This window comes from Bemisia tabaci, chromosome 1, assembly GCF_918797505.1.
Source record: "Bemisia tabaci chromosome 1, PGI_BMITA_v3".
NCBI classification, from domain to species: domain Eukaryota; kingdom Metazoa; phylum Arthropoda; class Insecta; order Hemiptera; family Aleyrodidae; genus Bemisia; species Bemisia tabaci.
The window spans coordinates 5,284,606-5,305,779 of record NC_092793.1 but is presented as its reverse complement, the minus strand read 5'-3'; the positions used below and the strand labels follow the sequence as shown (position 1 = coordinate 5,305,779).

Here is a 21,174-nt window from a genome sequence, read left to right as displayed (position 1 = left end):
CGATTCAAACCATCAAGTGAACGTGCCGGAGGAGGAGGGGTGCATAAGACGCGTTTACTCGTGTTGGGCTAATATTTTGTGAAAGCCCTGTCAACACTAGCAGAAGTTCTAAGTTCCGTAAACCTATCCCTATGTGGACAAGGCCTCTCATTTAAAGAAAAGAACGAAACAATTACGAAAGAATAAACATGAATGTGGTTAAATGATTTTAATTTCCGCCACCGCGCTAACCGCACTGTGTTTGGCGCAATGCGTGAAGTATCCCTACAGTCTCGTAGGCGCTATGCGTTTCACGCCGCGCCGACCGCTGCTGACCGCACTGTTTTTGACGCAATGCGTGAAGTATTCATGCACTCTTGGAGGCGCTATGCGTTTCTCGCAGACCGCTGCTGACCGCACTGTGTTTGACGCAATGCTTGAAGTATTTGTGCAGTCTTGTAGGCGCTAATGTGTGTTACATGCCGACCGCCACGCCAAGGGCTTCTCCTTTTCATCTCAAGTCCTCGTGATCATTGCTCTCTGCGCCGCGCCGTTCCAGGCCAAATTGCGTGTTTGGTTTCTTTCTCAACTAGACTAATGAAAGACGCTGTCTCTTGTATCACCAAAAGACGAACTAATTAGAAATTACTATACTTTAACTCTCAGGAAATGAGAGATTTTTTCGCCTTTTCTTGTTTGTATTTTTTTTTTCTGAATCAAATTTTTTTCTTGATACCTAGATGTGAAAAAATTACCAACATTTGTCGCCCCCTAAATTTGCCGACAAGGGCCGCGGCCCATGTGGCCACCCCCTAAATCCGGCCCTGTTCCGAGGACTGTGATGGTTTCAAAACTATAGAATACAAACTGCCTAATTATTGATTCAGCTTGTCTTCCCTGCAAAAATCAAAGGATGGATTGAGAGAGTACCGCCGCTAAATGAAGAGAGGGTTCGTTGCAAAAGGAATAATCTATTTGAACAGAATGATTAGATCCACAAGAAAACTAGGAAATACTGAGCTACAGGATATTGATACAGAAAATTAATTTTAATTTAAAAAATCTCATAAAGTTTATCACCTAGAAAAAAAACTGAAAATTTGACTGTGCCAACTGTGAAAAATGGTAGTATGGTAGTAATCGTATTAATGGAAGTAATAATGGTAGTTTGGTAGTAGAATAGTGTGGACCCAGACGCGTTCTGGCCAGGGATACTAGCATACATCAGCACCTCAGAAATTCTGACAAGTGACTCAGAGGATCCCAGCAGGACTCTTTCAGAGCCTCCAAAACTTGAAAAACCCACACAAAGGAAGACTTTAAGTCAGTTAGCTCCCCCCCCCCCCACTCGAGAAGAGGGGCCCCGAAAGCGAATCAACACCCCAAAAATTTTCGAGTCAGACGGACACTGCATGTGTGGATCCGGCACTATCTACCACCTTATTGTTGTTCACCTTATAAACATGTTAACACATTCGGACAAATTTTAGGCCATCATGTTAGTACTGCCGTGCTAAGGAAGAACGCCGTATGAACATTCGAGAGTTGTCAAATTTTTCTTGATAAAACATGTATTTTTGACGAAATTTATGCATATTTTTCCTTAAAATTCTCAGATATTTTAGATTAAATTGCGTACAATATTGTCTGAAAATTTTTGAAAATAATATTAATTCTTTACCCTGTAAATTCGGTTTGTATCGAAGGAAATTTGGCAACGTCTGAAGGCTCATACGGCGTTCTTCCTTAGCAAGGCAGAGTAACTATTGAATTTAGTGAAGACGGGGATCTTGTTTGGGGTCGAGGAGCTTTTCGAGCGGTCGACACATGGTCCAAATGAATTTCGTGGAGTCTTTCGGGTCAACCACGCAGGTGGCAGGAGCGTAGCCAAAGTTGGCTGCGAGCATGTTCATGACGTCGGGGGCGCAGCGGTAAACCCGGGTATGGTCCTCGTAGCCCTTGGTCTTGTCCTCAAAGGACTTGATAAGCCGCTGGATCTCGAGCTCGATGTCCATCCCGTACACACGACAGTCCTCCGTCGTTAGGTCCCCTACCACCATCAGCAACATCACCGCTGACCTGCAGTCCCAAGAAAAGCATAGAAAGTGTTAAATGGACGTATTTCTATCAAACTGCAGAACTATGTGCAGGTGAGAAATATGGGGTATGCTATGAGGAGCTGCATAAGAAACAATGTAAAAGTGGGCGTGATTCCTTTTGAAGAATTGGAAAAGCGGGATTTTAGATTCAGCAAAGAGAACTATGTGCCAACTGAATGCGGGATATATGAGCCGCGGGCATGGCACGAGAGCGTTGTGGACAGGGCTCATGAGTGAATGACCATTACGAGGAGCCCCGACGACGGCATCTATCTCCGTTGACGTCACTGGCGCTTTATTATTCTCATTCACTCTTACGGTCGGAGAACTGACGAGCAGACCCCATATTTCTCACCTGCACATAAATCTGTTTGAAAGAGATACGTCCAAATAACACTGGTCAAAAAAAAAACCTTCGGCGCGTATACACAGTATACCGCCTTTGTTATCGTTTCGACCCCCCTACTCGATACAATGCAACGAGTGCCTGAGTTGCTTACCGGAAAAAGACTGGCGGGCTCGTCCGGAATTTTTGAGAGCTTGTCTCAGATTTGTTACGTCGATTTTTTTATTATATACGGAAAATTGATAGTTTTTTGGGATTGAAATGGTTATCATGGATTCACGATAAAATAAATGCAACCCCAAATGACTGAAGCATCTTGATGTTCACATATTTGCCTTCATAAAATTTATTTGCCAGATCAACGAATGGACACATCGACCTGGTATATCGAGTTTCTGCAATTGTTTACGGCAAATCGGTATATCTTTGGGATGCAGTTGGCTTACTTGCAATTCACGAATGAATGAAGCAAAGGATATGGCTGAACTTCTGTGCATGGCAAGATGCTGAAAATAGCAATGTCAAGACATACTCAATGCAATTGCATTTTCATCGAGTCAATTTCTTTTCAATGATATAACGGCATTTACTACCGGTGATTTGGATATAACAGCCCCAAAATTCCATTGAATTGGCTTTATTATCCAGGAGCTCAACAGAATTTTTTCCTTTTTAGACTTAAATTACTCATCATGTAAAGCTCATTCAATTGTTTTGCGTCAGAAAAGAACGGAAAAATTGTTTCCTTATGTATCAAGTGGACTAATTTCCGATCAATTTTTGCCGCTGATGTCGAAAATGACTTTCGTTTCCTTCCAAAATCCACCCAATTTTTGGGAGTCTATTTCTTCTCTTGGAAACTAGATTTTTCGAATATCTTATCTATTTTGGGATTATGTACTTGGGCAATAAACAAAGTTGCATAGGAAAAAGAGAACGCAATATACTTTACCTTTTTTCCAAATACTGAGAAATAATTAATATTGGTCACATAGGCATATCGAACGTAATCAAGTAACTGTGCACACGTCTTAGTAGGACAAAAAAAAAATGTTCTCTGCAACTTTGAAGCCTACTTCCAATAAAACTACACATTTTTCAAAAAACATAAAAAGTGGAGGAATGTTGTATCTTATCAGTTATGACTTAATTCAATAGATAAGCTCCCCAAACAGAGTCAGTTAGGCAATCTCAAATAAGTTTAAAAAGACATCAGGGAAAAAGAAAGAAATGAATTTTAAAAAGACAGGGCGCTGTATAGTCACTTCAGGAGAGCAGAATGTATTTTTTACGTATGTTGAAAATCCTCTCGATCTTAATAGAATCTACTACCCATAGAAATACAATTTCATTATTTCCTCACAATAGAAAAATATCTGTGTATACTGACGTGCTAAGTAAAAAGGTCGTATGACCCTTCGAGCGCGGCTAAATTTCCTTCAATATAATATGAAATTTAAAAGGATTAAATATGAGCCAGTTAATTCTAATCTAAATTATTCCATGTCCTTATACCAAAAAATAAAACCCCTGCGAATAAGTGAACTACTCACTTCGCGGTGTATCAAGAGTCGCTCTCTACTGGGCTTAAGCTAAAACTCCCTGAGGTTTGGGTCAATGTTTTTGTATACAGCGGCGCCCTCTGCGCTGTGATGCTACCGTCAAAGTTTATGAATTCCCCCAATGTTCGAGCGAGTGAACTTGTGGCTGACGCTAAGTGGGTCTCCCTTGCCTTCGAGATCATAATATAGGCAATAATTAGTAATGAAACAAAGCTGTTTTGCTTTTTTTTAAACAAAAAATTGAAAATAATAACACAATAAATAAAATAAATGAATAAAACCAACGCATATATGCAGCGATGAGAGTAACTTCAAAGAGTGTACTGCTAAACATGACCCACTGACCTAAAATTATACAAAGGCTCATTCAAGCGACTAATCACAGGCTGTGTGTCAATATTGCGAGTCAAGCACATACACATCGATGCGGAACGTTTAGTTTCTTGTGTACACCAATTTTCTTTTCTAAGAACTGACCTATCGTTACTATCCAAACACTTCTTATGACTTCCTCTCACCTTATAAAAAATGTTAACAGAAGTTTTTTTTTTTTTTTACACTTACCTACTCGATTCTTTTCGAGCCAAGTCTATGAAGTATCATCATTATATACAACACTATCAAATCATTGCAAATGGTTTATTTAGAGAGAGAGGGGGGAGAGGGAGAAAGAGAGAGAAAGAAAGTATAATGTGTTAACTCCTACTGAAAATGTTGCATGATTCAAATTTTAAATATGCATGAAAGCTTTCCAAAATTTTTACGTCCCCATCAAAACTGGCACCTGGAAACCAAATCGAAATATTCCCGATACATAGGTTCTGGAAGTATTTCCGTAAACATTCGGTTAAAAATCTGCTTCGTATCCTTGGCAAATAAGGAATAATGAGATAGACAAATGGACGAATTTATGCTCAAAATAAGTATTTGTTTTTTGTAGTTACGATAACTTTTGTTAGGAACACGCCGATTCATTCAAATTGTTTAACGATATGCATTTCGGTCACGTAAGAGTTGAGTTCTATTTTACCGTTCATCAATTGTGCGGATAACACAAGCTCCCGTGGTCAAATAGTGATAATGTGGTAAAACGGCACGCTTATCTACTCGGAGCTCACACAAAAAATAACTTTTGAGCAAACCAAAAGAAGTGATCGAAACGCCTCATCAGTTCGCCTTCAATTTTTAGTGCAGGCAAAGTGAGCTCCCGCATGGTCGAATAGTGGTATCCTCTTAAAATGGGATACACACAAATTAGAGCTCTTTACCAAACGGGGATAGGTTATTTTAACGAAGCGGCGACTCTTGTAAATTGCAATGCTGATTTTTCTCCGTTTAAATGTATGTTAAAAAGTCGAATCTAGTCGATACAGCCTGTCTCACCCAGAACCTATGGATTCGATGGATTTACATGGAGAATTAGCAATGTTACAAACTGGCTAAAATCACCACTGCTTTAACGTCATGTTAGTTTGCCTTTCCATTTTGAACAATAAGGCTTTCACATGGTCGAATAGTCGTATCAACCCCCATATGATAGACACAATACATGATGGAAAAACAAAAGTTCGAATATACGAATAAATGAGGAGGGTCATGAACAAGCAGTGGCGCGGCGTTCTTTGCTATATATCGATTGATCTTCCATTTAAACCTATGGAAAAGGATCGATAGACAGGGTGTTTAATAATCGATTCTTTACCATGGCTTCAGATGGGGAAATATCGATGATCGATCATTCACGCTTCGCCACTCTAAACAAGGATAAAACATTAGGAACACTATAAGGCAGGTGTTTCATTTTTTTGTGGTTTTTGCAGCTGAAATGAGCTGGTAACAGCTCGAAACGTCCTGCCTTTTGGTGTTTTTAATGTTTTAGCCTTGTTTATCCATGTTTTGATTCCCTCCTCATTTACTTTATAGCGTATTTATAAAGAATATTCTACCACCAAAAGAGAAAAAATGCAAGGAAGTTTTGAAGAAATTAAATCGACTGTTTTTCAGAGTAAAAAGAAAGTACGGCGGAAAAAGGAACGGAGATACGTAATTTCGCTCTTTAGCCATTGATTTGGATAAACACGGCCGGAGAGGAAGCGAGAGAGACCCAACAGGTCCATGCTGCCGTGCTAAGGAAGAACGCCGTATGAACATCCGAGAGTTGCCAAATTTCCCTTGATAAAACATGCATTTGTGACAACATTCATGCACATTTTTCTTGGAAATTTTCAGATATTTTAGATTAAATTGCGTACAAAATTAACTGAAAATTTTGGTAAAAAATATTCATAATTTTCCCGGTAAATTCGGTTTTTATTGAAGGAAACTTGGCAACGCCTGAAGGCTCATACGGCGTTCTTCCTTAGCACGGCAGCATGGCTATCTGTCTCACAGCATCTCTCATTTGAGGAAACTTCCCTAATGGTCAGCGACGTCGAGGACCTCCTCGGAGGGATTGATAGAACTAGAGCGAGGAGAGCGGGGTGTGCTTTGCGATATATCGATTGATCTGCCGTTTACACTTATGGAAAAGATCGATAAACAGGGTAATCGATTCTTCGCCATAGCTTCAAATGGGGAGATATCGATGATCGATTATTCAGGCCTCGCCTCTGGAGGAGAGAGGACAGAGGAGCGAGCTAGGGTGGCTATAAAAGTTCCAACTCTATAAATTGGGACGACAAAGGAATGTCAAAGTGTGAACGGCGACGACGGTCGGCGCGCCGCGGCGCCCGACCGTCGTCGCCGAGACGTAAAACGACGTATCTCAATTTGTACGTAAGCCCTGTTTTACATCTAAACCCATTCTTTCTGGGGCTCAAGCGGAAATCGAGATACGCTTTTTCGCCGGAGGAGCGACGAAACTTGAAGCCAAGGCGTCACGCTCTGGCTATCTCCTCGCGGTTCCGATCAGTGGCGAGGCGTGAACGATCGATTATCGATTTTTTCCCATTTGAAGCTATGGTGAAGAATCGATTATTAACAAAGCCCTATATCGATGGTGAAACTACCAAACCACGTATCTCGGTTTGCGACGTCGCAGACTTCCTGTCATACTTTATTTTTTAAACGGAAAACTACGTAACGCCCAGTCATGAAAATTTCTGTGATTTTTCCTCTTCGTGCGGAGAAAATGCTGTGAAAATTTCATGGAATGATATTGATTTGGTCTACTTCAAAAAAATAAAATGCGAGCGTAGATTTTTAAACACCGCAAACGAGATACGTGGTTTGGTAGTTTCACCGTCGATATATCGATCCTTTTCAATGGGTTTAAATGGCCGGATCGATCGATTCATCGCAAAGCACGCCACGCCGCGGGTTCCGATGACTCGATCGAACTGTTAAGAACTTTGATCAGGAAGTTTCAGCGTTGAAATGGATTTTTTGTCGGGAGAGTTTGCAACATGAAACTCAAGTTCCATCGTTATAGCTCGGTCTCGAATCAATGGCAATGCACGGCACTCTCCTGCAGCTCGGCTTTTCAAAACAATGCCATTATTTTTGTAATATTGCTTTCTATCGATGGCCGAAGTGTGAAATCACATGTTTTTATTGCAACGTTTCATAATTTCCGCTCCTACTTTATTTTTTCGAAGAGTAACAAGCCAAGTTTATAATCTGAAATTCTTACAGAATATTCTGCTGACCCAGAAAAAATTTTAAAGAAATTACGATTACGAGTTTTTAAAGAAAAAAAAGAATTACAAAAGTTTTGCATCGTCGCATACGAAAGTACGTGTCTCGCATTTTGCCTATCGCTCTCTGTCTTACATTCTATAGATCAGGTTTTCATGGAAGGAAAGCCATCGACATGCTGCATGGGATTCTTTGGGACCAAAGAATCTTCAGGGACAACAAAGAGAGGATTTATAACTCTCTTGTCAAACCTATACTATAATGGCCTATATGGCAGTGAAAAGTGGCAGTTGAAGAAGCGGACCCAGGAAATGCTCAAAGCGATAGAGATGAATTTCCGACGAAGATCGGCTGGAATCTTGAGGAGAGAACGTATCAGGAATGAACGTGTCCGGAGATCCCTGGTAAAAATGGCAGTAGAATCTGTGTTCCAAAACACCATAGACCTACAGCCGGCTGTAAGATTTCCAATAGCTTCTATAGTCGGCTACACAATTTCTTATAGCCGATGGCGATTAAGCAACAGCCAGGCGATAAAGTGTATACTAAATGTTACTAATTACGGATGCTAGGACTTAATGAGTTTTTGGACTACCGCTCTCTTTTTGGGCCGTAGTATCTTGATTTATTTTGCGAGGAAAGCTCCGTACTTTTGATGGATGCCTGCCATTCCTAATATGTTAGCGCGCCTTCAATTTCGTATGATACTGTGCAATACCTCTGGTGTGAAATAGTTGCTTCAAGCGCCGTGGCACGCTGCGGCGCGGCGGGCGGGCGGCCAGCGCGAAACGCGCATTGGCGCCTACAAACCTAACAGGAATACTTCACGCGTTGCGCAATGCGTGAAGTATCCCTGTTAGGTTTGTAGGCGCCGATGCGTCGCCGCTCCGCTTTGTGTTAGGCTCTAATATTTAATCTGGCGAAGTCAGCGTTTTTCAACTCATGATTTTGAAATGTTTGCACTCTCTGTGTGGATTATTCCCATTTTAATTGATTAAAAAAAATATGTATTAAAGGAAAATATAATGTGTGGTTTGTAAATATTAAGGTGGTTCCGTATCAAACTTAATGATTTTCAAAGCACACGAATTTCTACACAATTTCTTATAGCCTTTCATAGCAGATGACGATAAGGTGTATAATCCGGCGATAGGAACTATAGCCCGCCTTCAGAATTTTTTATCGCTTCGTATAGCCCGGCCGTATGATTTTCTCCGCTTTCTACAGCCAGCTATATGATTTTCTGTAGCCTTCTTTGGCCAGCTATAAGAATACCTATGGTATTTTGAAACGCAGCTCCTATCGCCAATTTTTACCAGGATAATGGGCGTTGAGGGGACAATTATGCACGATATCATTACCAAGCAACTGGTATGGTATGGGCATGTGCAGAGGATGGCTGATACCAGGTTGCCGAAGAAGGTTTGGAGTGGGTTCCTCCAGGTGGGCGAGGGAGAGGGTGTCCAGCCAAACAGTGGGTAGAGGGCATCCGTCAAGAGATGGAGAGCTTCCGGAAGATCTCTACCATGACAGATTCCTGTGGCGGGTAGGCGTCGCAGAGCGCCCTAGCGCGCCGTAAAAGCGACCTAGATGCACGTTCAATAATCTTCCGTTTTGCTAAAAAAAAATGAAATATAATCACCATCAAAAGGTACCAGTGGCGTTTTAATGAAGTGCCGTGTTGTTTATTTTGAGGGGGCTGCAAAGAATGCCACGTTGGGAATCCTAAATATTTAACCACTTCCCGCTTTCCTTGAGTTTTGAAGTAATTGAACAAGCTTCTAAGTCAGGCTCTCAGCCACTCCGCCACCGGTGGGGCACGAAAGTGGGGAAAATGTTGGAGAGAAAAGGTTGAAAGTTGACCGAGCTTAGCAGCATGCAAATTCTGTCTTGTCACCTCCCTCTTTCATTTCACTTCCCAGCTTTAGTGAGTACGATTCTCACTGAATATTTTTGCGGAATTTATCTGATCGGTGTAAGCTGATGGTATTTTACTCCTATAATTTGCACTCTGAAATTGCCATTCTCACGAAAAGTCCACACTTATGTTTTATTCAATGTTATATGCTTAAGAACCTTAGACGGAAAATCGAACGTATTTATATTAAAGAGAATTATGTAGAAATTTATTAAATCAAAAGGAGGGATTTTTGCGTTTCATAGCTTTTGTTCATTAAAATTAATTTTATATAGTTTCCTTATATGGTTCTTATTTAGTTTCTAGCATAAATACGTCCAACTCAGCTTTCTCGATTGACCAGTCATCGAAACTAGAATTTTTCAGCCAAGTGCAAAATGCGTAAGGTCATGAAATTATTTTATCAATTGAATTTTATATGAGTACTCTTATAAGTTTTACCCGTAAAATATGTCTGAAATTCAAGAATTCAAATCTGTACCATTCTCAATACTGTGACTTTCCTCTGTAAATCCATCCTAACCCGCGTTATAAATTATACAAATTCCTCTCTGGTGCTGAGCGTGGAAGAGGTTTAGTCAGAACGTCTGGACTTGCATTATAAATCGTCAGTTTAGTGATTTTCTGCATTTCTTTGAGCCTCTCTTCCCACATTATGAATGCACGAGAACTTTTTCCTCCGACGGAGAAGCAGAAAGAAAACCGAAGAAAAAAAAGGAATGGATTCCATTTATAATATACGAGATAAAAGACTTGAGACACAGATGTCAAAGAAGGAAGAAGAATTCAAAGTAACATGTCTTAAAGATTTTGTGGCACAAATAGCAATAACAACTTGTTACTTTCTTGAACGGCGAATTAAATCTTACATTATTCCCTCGTCTTTATTACTTGAACTATTGATACCCCTCAAATTTTGATAACTATTCATAACTATAACTTTATAACTGTTTATTATTTTGATAATTTTTTAAGTCCATAATATCGTCTCGTTTGAAAAGATGCTACATGATACCTACTTTTTATTCAATTTTTAAATTTGTATATATATTTTGATCCACTTTAAAAAGGCTGTGGTGTTTTCCAGCCGAAAAGTCTTGGAAAATTATTATTTTCTAGTCTTGTTGCCTTTAAAACATTTGATAAGAGTTCAGTTCTTTGATAAAGATTGGAGAATAATTATTGAGTGTCAAATTAGGAGGCCTCCTCTGAAAAGAGATGGCGGAGAAGTCTAAAACTAAGTGATCCTCGTGGTATTGGTCACTGAAACGGTACTTTAAGATGGGGGAAGGTTCAAGAACAGCATGACAAAAATAATATGCTAGGTTCGAGTTCGTATCAAAAATTAGTCAAAACGGGTATAAATGGGAATACCTAGAAGAAAAATAAAATGCTTTGAATAATATTCTTAAGCACCCCCCCCCCCCATATCTTCACCAATAGCTCGAGAAGACGATAATTTAATACATATTAATTTAATCACGTGGTGCTTCAAGTCAGCTCAAAATAACAGGTGTATAAAATATCTTTTTCTGAGGGGCTTTGGGAAATCTGACATTCAACGAAGTGTGCTCAACCGACCTGATTAAGTTCTGGATGCCCGAAAGGCAGAAAAACCTCAATGGATGAGGAGAATGATGGGTTAGGTTAACATTATTAACAAAAAAATGCCTGCGGGACTATACATTCAGAATATTATTTTACGTTCCTCCGAGGAGCTGCCTTGATAGGAGCGTTCTTCCAAATTGAGGATCAGAGAGATTGAGGGACCAAATGATTAGAATTTTACATTTTCTCAGCATTTACAAGGCGCAAAAGTTTCCCTCACTTTTTAAAAATCTTTAGAATCTTATAGGGTAGGAATGTACATTTGAGTTGGCTCGTTGCGCAGGGCATTTCATGAGTAAAGATATAATTAAGACTTAACTCTTTACATAATTGTGTGTTTATTGGTGAAACGTAAAAAAAAAATAATCTCCTGTAAAGTCAAACGGATTCGTATCTGAGAAGACTTAAAATTTCAAGGAGAGCTTCTGTCTGTGCTTCTTTTCTGACAGGTAAAAAACCCAACCGTTTTAAATATTTTTGCAACGCCTTTATCTTACGAAAAATTAATTTAACTTAAATTGACTTAAATCAGCTTAGATTTAATGGAAAGTTTGCCAGTCTCGCACTACAAATAATTTTCTGAAATTTCATTTTTTTCACCTCTGTTTATGGATCTGTACCCATGCGAATAAAAATACGATCCGTAATATTATATAAATTTGTTATTATCTGCTTTATTTCAGGGCGCCTTTCCACTTCGCTTCAAAGAATTTCATGTTATTAACGAACCCTTCTACTTTGGCGCTTTCTACTCTCTCCTGAAACCTTTCCTGAAAGAAAAAATTCGAAAACGGGTGCGTATGAAACGTTCTTCAATTCCATGCTTCGTCAAAATTAACCTCTTAACCATTAATTGAACCAACAAACCCTTAAAGAATTGAAGAAGAAGAAGAATGTATTTATCAGAAAAATCGATTCAACATTTGATCGTAGCGTCTTCATATTTCGGTGACGATGAACTTAATATTCTGAAAAGGAAGGCAGCGTTTGATGTACAGAAACCTCTTAACAAGCAAAATCCTCCTATGAATCTGAACGACCTTTTTATATCAAAACATGCTCAACTTTTTGTATACAACAAGTTGAAGTTGTTCTTGCATACAAAACGTTGAGCACATTTCAGGGGAATCAAAAGGTCATTCAAAGGGATGAAAACCAGTGGCGAAGCGTCGGTTATCGATATTTCCCCATCTGCGGGCCGATTATTGAAACTGATAGACAAAGCGATAGACAAAGAAGACATAGGGAGTATAGAGCGATCCTATTGGTTGACATGGTTGGTTCTTATAGACTAAGGAAGAAAATGATGGACTAACTGTCGGGTCTTGGTGGGTTGCCGTTAGTTAGTCCATTACCTACCTCCTATGTCCATTGCCACCACCCGCTTCCACCAATAGGATCCCTCCAAATCCTTTTGTCGTCTTTGTCTATAGCTTTGTCTATCAATTTCAATAATCGGCCCGCAGGAGCCATGGCAAGAAGTTAAAAATAATAATGAATTTTCCGTACTACCTAAATACTTTTCCTCAGTAATATAAGCTCTACTTTTTATTAGTAATACATAAAAACAAGCAAAAGCGAAATACTCCAATGTGAGAGCGCCGAGTCAATAGGAGGGATCGGTTATCGCGCATCACGTGTCTTGTTTTCTCTGAATGCAGAGCTTTTCCGACCTCATTCCAGAGTAAATTACCCTTTCCTCACGTAAGTTTTGTACAGGATTACATTTTTTAAGATATTAGGGCGAAATAACAAGTTTTAATACGATTTTGACCCACTCTTTCATGACTATTGGAAATGGCGGATCCTTCGTAACTTATTTTTAGCTTATTTTTGATGTTACTTTCGGCGAATGAGACAATGAGCTGCTTACATAACCATGCATTTTGCAAAACTTGGTAGAGACATTAATTGAGGTGTGAGGAGGGAGGGGAAAGGGGCTCCACAGTCCCTTCGCCACTATAAGGTTACCAGATTTCCTTAGATCGATAATTAAGGTGTTCGTTGCGAACACCCTGTTTATCGATCCTTTTCCATAGGTTTAAATGGCAGATCAATCGATGTATCGCAAAGCACGCCACTCCAATGATAAACATTACTTGCAATTGCAGAGAAAGAAAGGAGAGGACGAACGTCTGAAACCAACAGAGACTCATACTGCCGTGCTGAGGAAAAACGACGTATGAACATCCGAGAGTTGCCAAATTTCTCTTGATAAAACATGTATTTTTGACAACATTCATGCATATTTTTCCTCGAAATTTTCAGATATTTTAGCCTGAATTGCGTACAAAATTATCTGAACATTTTGGAAATTGATATTAGCAATTTTCCCAGTGAATTATCGGAAGAAACTTGGCAACGTCTAAAGGCTCTTACGGCATTCTTCCTTAGCACGGCAGCACTGCCGTGCTAAGGAAAAACGCCGTATGGACCTTCTGGCGTTGCGAAATTTCCTTCGATAAAAACCGAATTTACTGAGAAAATTGTGAATATTTTTTTCCAAAAATTTCAGAAAATTTTGTACGCAATATAATCTAAAATATCTGAAAGTTTCAGAGAAAATGTGCATAGTTGTCGTCAAAAATACATGTTTTATCACGGGAAATTTGGCAACTCTCAAATGTTCATACGGCGTTCTTCCTTAGCACGGCAGCAAACTCGTTCGACACCGCGTCGTAGCGCAGGTAGTTAAGGGGGATTTTTTCGAGGGATCGCCTCGCGGAGCTTCCCCTCGGGGAAAATACTCGCGCTAAACTGAAAAATACAGGCTCTAATAAGTAGGAGAGTAAACAAATCGGTGAATTTAATATGGGGCTGATTAAATCTCGCTCGGGAAAATCGATGAGGAGCGATAATCCAGGTGGATACCCCTAGCCCGACCCCAACCTCGACGGATTAAAACAACGGCGAGGCTTGAATGCGATTATCGATATCTCCCCATTCGAAACTATGTAAAGAATCGATCATCAGGGTTACACCCTGTTTATCGATTCTTTTCCATCTGTTTAAATGGCAGATCAATCGATATATTGCAAAGCACTGGATGAAAAGACTCCTCGAGTGCATGGCGAAGCTTGAACGATCGATTATCGATACTTCCCCATTCGGAACTATGGTAAAGAATCGAAAATTAAGGTTACAACCTGTTTATCGATCCTTTTCCATAGGTTTAAATGGCGCATCGATCGATAAATCACAAAGCTCTGGATTAAAAGCTCGTCGTGCAGCGTGCTTCCCGGTTCCCGGGAAACGGAAAGCCCTGGCAAGATCGTCGCTCCCCTGACGTAGGCGCTTCTCAATTTTCGCGTGAGGTTAATTTCGTATATAAATCCATGCTTTCTGGGGCTCATGTGGGGACGGAGATACGCCCTTCGGAGCGGCGAAATGAGGCGGCGCCCGCTTCAGCGTTCGAGCTTCGGATTTTTTGACGCACTGAAAAAAAATTCTCGGCGTTTTTACGAAGGTCCGTTGGTACCTTTACCATCTCACTTTTTTTTACCAATCATTGGTAATTTTACCAAGACAGACTGGCAAGCTTACCTAAAAACCGGTATTTTTACTGTTTTTTCCAGGTAAGAATACCACTTTTATTGGTAATCAACTCCCGGTAACTTTGCCATTTTATCTCGGTAATTCTACCACAGTCGATAAAAATTATTGGCGTTTTTACCAAGGTCCAGTAAAATTACCGAGAAAGTTCAATCATTTTACCGGGATTTTTCGGTAAAATTACCAATTCCATAAATGGTAATTTTACCAAGAAAAAACTGGGATCAAATAGAACCCTGAATTCTTGGTAATTTTACCCTTTTCTTAGTAAATACACCGAGATTTTTCTTTCAGTGAAAACGAGTTCCTCCACCTCCGTGTGAGCCCTGAAAAGTGAGGAGTTATATCAGGGAAAGAGGGCTTGCCCCGAAATGAAGTCACGTTCCTAAGTCCGAGGCGCAACGTATTTTACCGTGCTTAGGATGAGCATTCGAGAGTTGCCTAATTTTCTCCGGTGAAACATGTATGTTTGAGGACATGTATTTTTCCTCGAAATTTGCCGATATTTTAGATTAAATTCCGAACAAAATCGTCTGAAAATTTTGAAGGAAAATATTCACAATTTTCCCAGTAAACTTGTTTTGCATTAAAGGAACACTGAAAAAAAATGAAGTTGATTTAACATTTTGGATGTTAAAAAAGTGTGCGAAAACTTACAAAATGCTAAATTAACTGCTACAGCAGCTACTTTAGCACTGTCAAGATGTAAAGCTGACTGCCATAGTAGGTAATTTATCATTTTGCGAGTTCTCGCACACTTTTTTTACATCCAGAATGTTAAATCAACTTCACTTTTCTTTTCTCTCTGAAATTTGGCAACGTCTGAAGACTCATGCAGCGTTTTTGTTTAGCACGGCAGTGTGGGGATGACTCTGAAACGAAAGATGGGTGGCAGTGGCGTGGCGTGAATTGCGATATATCGATTGTTATGCCATTTAAACCTATGGTAAAGAATCGATTATTAAGGTGTTCGCTGCGAACACCCTATTTATCGATCCTTTTCCATAGGTTTAAATGGCATAACAATCGATATATCGTAATTCACGCCACGCCACTGATGGGTGAGGAAATCGCGCCGGGGCGCTTAACTCTGAGTGAAATTTATCAGCTCCAGTTGAGACTGGAGTCAAAAGTGACAGACAGACATTTTCCCCCTGGTTGTCACAGTTATTCTCTTCCTCAACGCTCGTACGTACTTACCTCCGTGCTGAAAAAAACCACCGTAAGGAAATTTCAGCCTTGCCAAACTTCCTAAGACAAAATACGAACCATCCGGAATTCCTCGGTCTGTTTCCCCTCGCATTTTTCAGAGGATTATATTCGGAATCAATTTTACAAATCAGAAAATTTGAAATGAGAATATTCATCAGTTTCCTCAAATATTAATCTTATAATGAGTGAAATTTGGCAACATTCGAATGTTCATACGGCGGTTTTCCTTAGGACGGCAGTATGCGTCTCGGAGCACTCAACTTTTCCTCCGTTCATCCGTTAGATACTTTGTATTCCCTTGATGACAAAGATGGATTTCAAACTGTAAGACGTCGCGGAGAAAATGGCTGAGTTAGTTCCGGATTCGAAGTCTGCTGTCGGATGACGCGCAGCATTACTGCCGTGCTAAGGAAGAACGCCGTATGAACATTCGAGAGTTGCCAAATTTCCTTCAATAAAATGTTCCTTTTTGAGAAAAGTTATGAATATATTTCCTTGAAATTTTCAGGAACTTTAGGTGAAATTGCAAACAAAATTATCTGAAAAATTGGGAAGAAAATATTCATAAGATTACCAGGAAATTCGTGTTTTATCAAACGAAATTTGGCAACGCCTGAAGGCTCATACGGCGTTATCCTTAGCACGGCAGATTACCGAATTTCTTCCTGCTAAACAACGGGGGCAAAAATTACTTTTCTCCGAATTCTAGTTTCAAAATAATGAGGTCAAACGGCAAGTTCCTGCGTCATTTCGGCCAGTTTAAGCCTAACTGATAGTGTAATCATGTTACAAGAATCAGCTTAACTTAAATTTGTAATCGTGTAAAAGCAAAATCAGCCTAACCTCTATACAAAATGATAACCAATATATCATCAGCCAAAACATGTAATAAACTATCAAATAAATCCGACGAAAGGCTGCAAAAATACAACAGATAAAAAAAAACCAATAGAAAAAAAAAGCGGGACGTTTCGAAATAATAACTGTCTCATTAAGAAACGAAACTTGTGTTTTCGATTCACTACTCTGAGGGGAAGAGAAGTGAAAAGCCTTCAATTTTCTGTATGCAACACGCACATCCACTGAGTTAGAATAGTTGCATCCAGGTGTTAACTTATCATCACGCTCACATCCGTCGACAAATATCAATTCAGCACGACCAGTTCCTTGTTTTTTTGTTTGTTTACATCAATATTTCCTCTGTTAATATTAACAACTTTGAATCAGCGTTTTCTAAGTTCTGAGTTTTAATTGGGAAGATCTTTCGCAAATCAATGCCATGAAAAAAATTCTCGAAGTATTCTTTGAGAAGATCGAATTTGACCGGAAATCTCGATACATATCAAACCAAATTCATGTTTTTCTAGTTCAACTACCTACTATCAACTACTGGGTAAACTACTATTTCAACTTCACTATCAACTACTGTAAGAAATCCGCTCCAAAGCATTTTTGTGTGGCTCAGGTACTCCGAGTCTCAATCCTATTGATATATTCTATTGATATATTCTAAACTTATGGAGTATTAATTTATTTTTATGGGATAATTGGGGTGAAATGAAATTTAAGAGGCTAACATACTTTTCGACTGTTACCGATAAAAATCTGTTCAGTACATTGCCCAAAAAAATCTGCCTTTAATCTAAACCCATTTAGATACCAATACACCCTTTCTTGTTACTTCAGTGTTGGTGCGTCAAGTTTTACACTCTCTTTTCTGTACTTCTCAACAGGTTTTCTTTCACGGTCATAATTTAAAATCGCTGCACAAGTATGTTGATCCGATGATTTTACCGAAGGAATACGGTGGTGTGAAAGAGGAATTGGACGACACAGCTTGGCGAGAGAAACTACTCGAACTGGACGACTGGTTTGCAGGTGAAGCTCTGATTTCTCATTTTTATGCTTTTCATATTGATAGCCAAATTGCAGAGCCACGTATCTCCATCGCAGTTTTTTTTATAATTTCTGCTTCTAGTATATTTTCTTGAAGAGAAACAAACCAAAGTTATAGCTAGAAAATACAGAATATTCTGCCAACAGAGAGGAAAAATCAAGGAAGTTTTCAAGAAAAGAGCCGCTTGGAGGACATGAAACATGGTTGCAGTTTTTGAAAAATTGAAATTTGAATGATTTCAAGGGTGGTTTCACGATAATTGGAATAGTTTTGTCGCCGTAACAGACAACACATTTTTCGGTCATATTTTTCGTAGAAATGATAATCACCCGAATTTTTTTTGCATTAATCTACACAGGGTTAAAGGTTACGTGTTATAACGCTTTTCAATGATTTGGACCGCATTATGCAAAGGAAACACTATTTCTGGCTCATTTCAGAAGCAACATAATTATATGCCATATGCCATTGATTTCCTTCTTCAGAAAGGTGCGTTTATGGAAGAGTCAGAAATAGTGGTTCCTTATTGCAAAATGTAATCCATTTATCGCTCTACTTTTCAATTTTAGGGCCGAAAATGTGCTGTCTGTCACGCTGACTTTTTACCGTGTAAGAGACAGCACAGTTTCGGAATTTACATAATATTAATTGAGGAGTAGAGCAATGAATCATTAAAAAGCGTTATAATCAGGGCCGGATTTAGGGGATGGCCACATGGGCCGCGGCCCATGGCGGCAAATTTAGGGGGTGGCAAATTTTGCAATTTTTTTAAATGTAGCTATAAAAAAAAATCGGATTCAGAAAAAAAAATTACTAACGAGAGAAGGTGACAAACTCTATCATTTCCTGAGAGTATATCTCTAATTTTGTCGTCCTTCTGTGATACAGTAGACAGCACCTTTAATTAGTCGAGTTAAAACTAAGAGAGAAACCGAACACGGAATTTGGCCTGGAACGGCGCGGCGCAGAGAGCAATGATGACGAGAACGTGAGATGAAAAGGAGAAACCCTCGGCGCGGCGGTCGGCATGTAACACATATTAGCGCCTACAAGACTGCATGAATACTTCACGCATTGCGCCAAAGACAGTGCGGTCGCTGCGGTCAGCAGCGGGCAGCGTGAAACGCCTAGCGCCTACAAGACTGCATGAATACTTCACGCATTGCGTCAAACACAGTACGTGCAGCAGCGATCGGCCCGAAACGCATAACGCATGTAAGACTGTAGGAATACTTCACGCATTGCTGCGTAAAACACAGTGCGGTCAGCGCGGCGCGGCGGCGGAAGTTAAAATTATTAAACCATATTTATGTTTGTTCTTTCATAATTGTTTGGTTCATCTCTCATAAATGGAGGGTCTTGTCCATACAGAGATAGGTTTACGGAACTTAACTTTCGCGCCAAGTTCCGTGAACTTTTGCTAGTAGTGTTGACAGGGCTTTCGCAAAAAACGTGACCAACACGAGTAAACGCGTCTTATACGCCTCTTTCCCTCCGGCACATTCACTTGATGGTTTTTATTGATGTTCCAAAACGAATGAGAAGGAGGCGGCAAAATACAGGCGGCCCATGGGTGGCAAGTAAGTAAATCCGGCCCTGGTTATAATACGTAACCCTGGGTAGATTAATGCATAAAAATTCGAGTGATTATCATTTCTACTAAAAATATGACCAAAAAATGTGTTGTCTATTACGGCGACAAAGCATTCCAGTCATCGTGAAACCACCGTCAAGTAACGCTAGTCTTGATGCATATTCTGTGAAAAGTACGCTCCGAAATTCCAATTTTTAAGCATCAAAAAGTCGGTATTCGAAGTTACTTTCCGCCATAAGGATCCGTGTAATTTTGAAACTTCAAACACGTATTCCTCGGAATAGCAAAAACTGCACGTATGCGTCTTATCCTCCAAGCCCTTCAAATTACGTTAACTATAGTTTTTCTTTGAAAAAATAAAATACGACAGGAAAAAAAAACAACGTCACAAACGGAGGTACGTGCTTTCACACTTTGGCCATCTATATATTTATTATTTTTGCCCGTTCCATTCGCACTTTCTTACAGGAGGCCGTCCCCAAATTAGTTAACGCATTTTTCGATATTTTTACCCCCCCCCCCTTTTTCCGCTACTTTCATCGCTTTTGTGACCTAGGCCCTCTTCTTTAACACGTAAAAGCATAATGACGTAACGCTCACCTGAATTCCCCCCTAGAGCGTTACGTAATGGATCGTATTCGACAGTGGTTCGATGTATCGTTTGGTTCAAAACAATAGAACATAACCTCAAACCTAAATTGTAGGACAGTTATCGGTAAAATTGAAATTGAGAAGTTTCGTAGCCATTTCACTACTCTTGGCCAATAAGCACTCATACGAATCAAAAATCTATCACAAAAAACCCGTTCCGTCAGATTACTCAATTGACTTTTGTGGCTATGTTTATGTTTTGAACCAATCGATATCGATACAATCTCACCCGTTTGATGCATCGAATACGATCTATTTGGAGACGGCCCCGACCGCCCCCAAGCTTGATATCATTTTGTTACTATTATGGAAATGGTGTGCAGTTTTACTTCATCGTCAACTTATTAACGACAGTTCTGACTATTCGTTGTGATGGTAATTAGAAACGTATGATTTAAACGGAATCGCACTAACGTTGAGGTGTTTCTCTGTTGCAGAACTGAAAACTTACGGGTTTGACAAGTCTTAATTATCAACGTGCTGACGCCTATCCTCGAAGCTTTTCATATCGATTTTCACTTGCCCATTCATTTTGTTTTCACGCCACGTGCCATGGCAGGCGGCCAAATCACCACAAATATCTGCGGTGGAAAGTCGTAAGCGGATACGAAACTTTCCAGGAATAAGAGGAAACCGCTATGCATGGTGTCTTTAGGCAAGATGAATGGTGAAGCTACCTTTGCGAAAATGTTTTTAGGTTAACCTCCTATGCAATGCCCTAATGCTAATTTTACCCTGTTACGGGGGTGTGTATGTGTTGTCTCAGTTCGGAAAAGAATTAGTCATTAAATCAAAGACTAACACTATGTTTTGTTTTATTTCCCGTGATACCAGTAAATTTTGAAGGATCGTTGTCCAGAATTCACTTCTTTAATCATCATAATTTGTGTTCCAATATTCTGAATGCTCCTTAGGCATAGGTACGTTTGAAACATGCAACTTGACCGCAAGATATGGCAATGGTAGTACTCAGAGCATCTTGCTGTCAAATTGTTTTTTAAATAGCATATCGACGGTGCAAGTCGGCAATCACATAACTCGTTTGCGGTGTCTGAAAATCTCCGCCTCGATGTTATTTTTTTAAAGGAGAACTAATTGACATCATTCCTTGAAGTTTTTG

The 21,174-nt window shown here is 39.7% G+C and overlaps 1 protein-coding gene across 1 annotated transcript in view; it reads left to right on the top strand.

Annotated features, from left to right (window-relative positions):
• Window positions 1-20,858, top strand: part of LOC109035226 (alpha-tocopherol transfer protein) — a 29,295-nt gene extending 8,437 nt beyond the window's left edge. The window contains exons 6-8 of the mRNA XM_072306075.1: window positions 11,832-11,942; window positions 17,646-17,790; window positions 20,492-20,858. Coding sequence (XP_072162176.1) covers window positions 11,832-11,942; window positions 17,646-17,790; window positions 20,492-20,523 — 288 coding nt within the window. The 3' untranslated portion in view covers window positions 20,524-20,858. The remainder of the gene's footprint in view (window positions 1-11,831; window positions 11,943-17,645; window positions 17,791-20,491) is intronic.
• The last annotated feature ends 316 nt before the right edge of the window (window positions 20,859-21,174 follow it).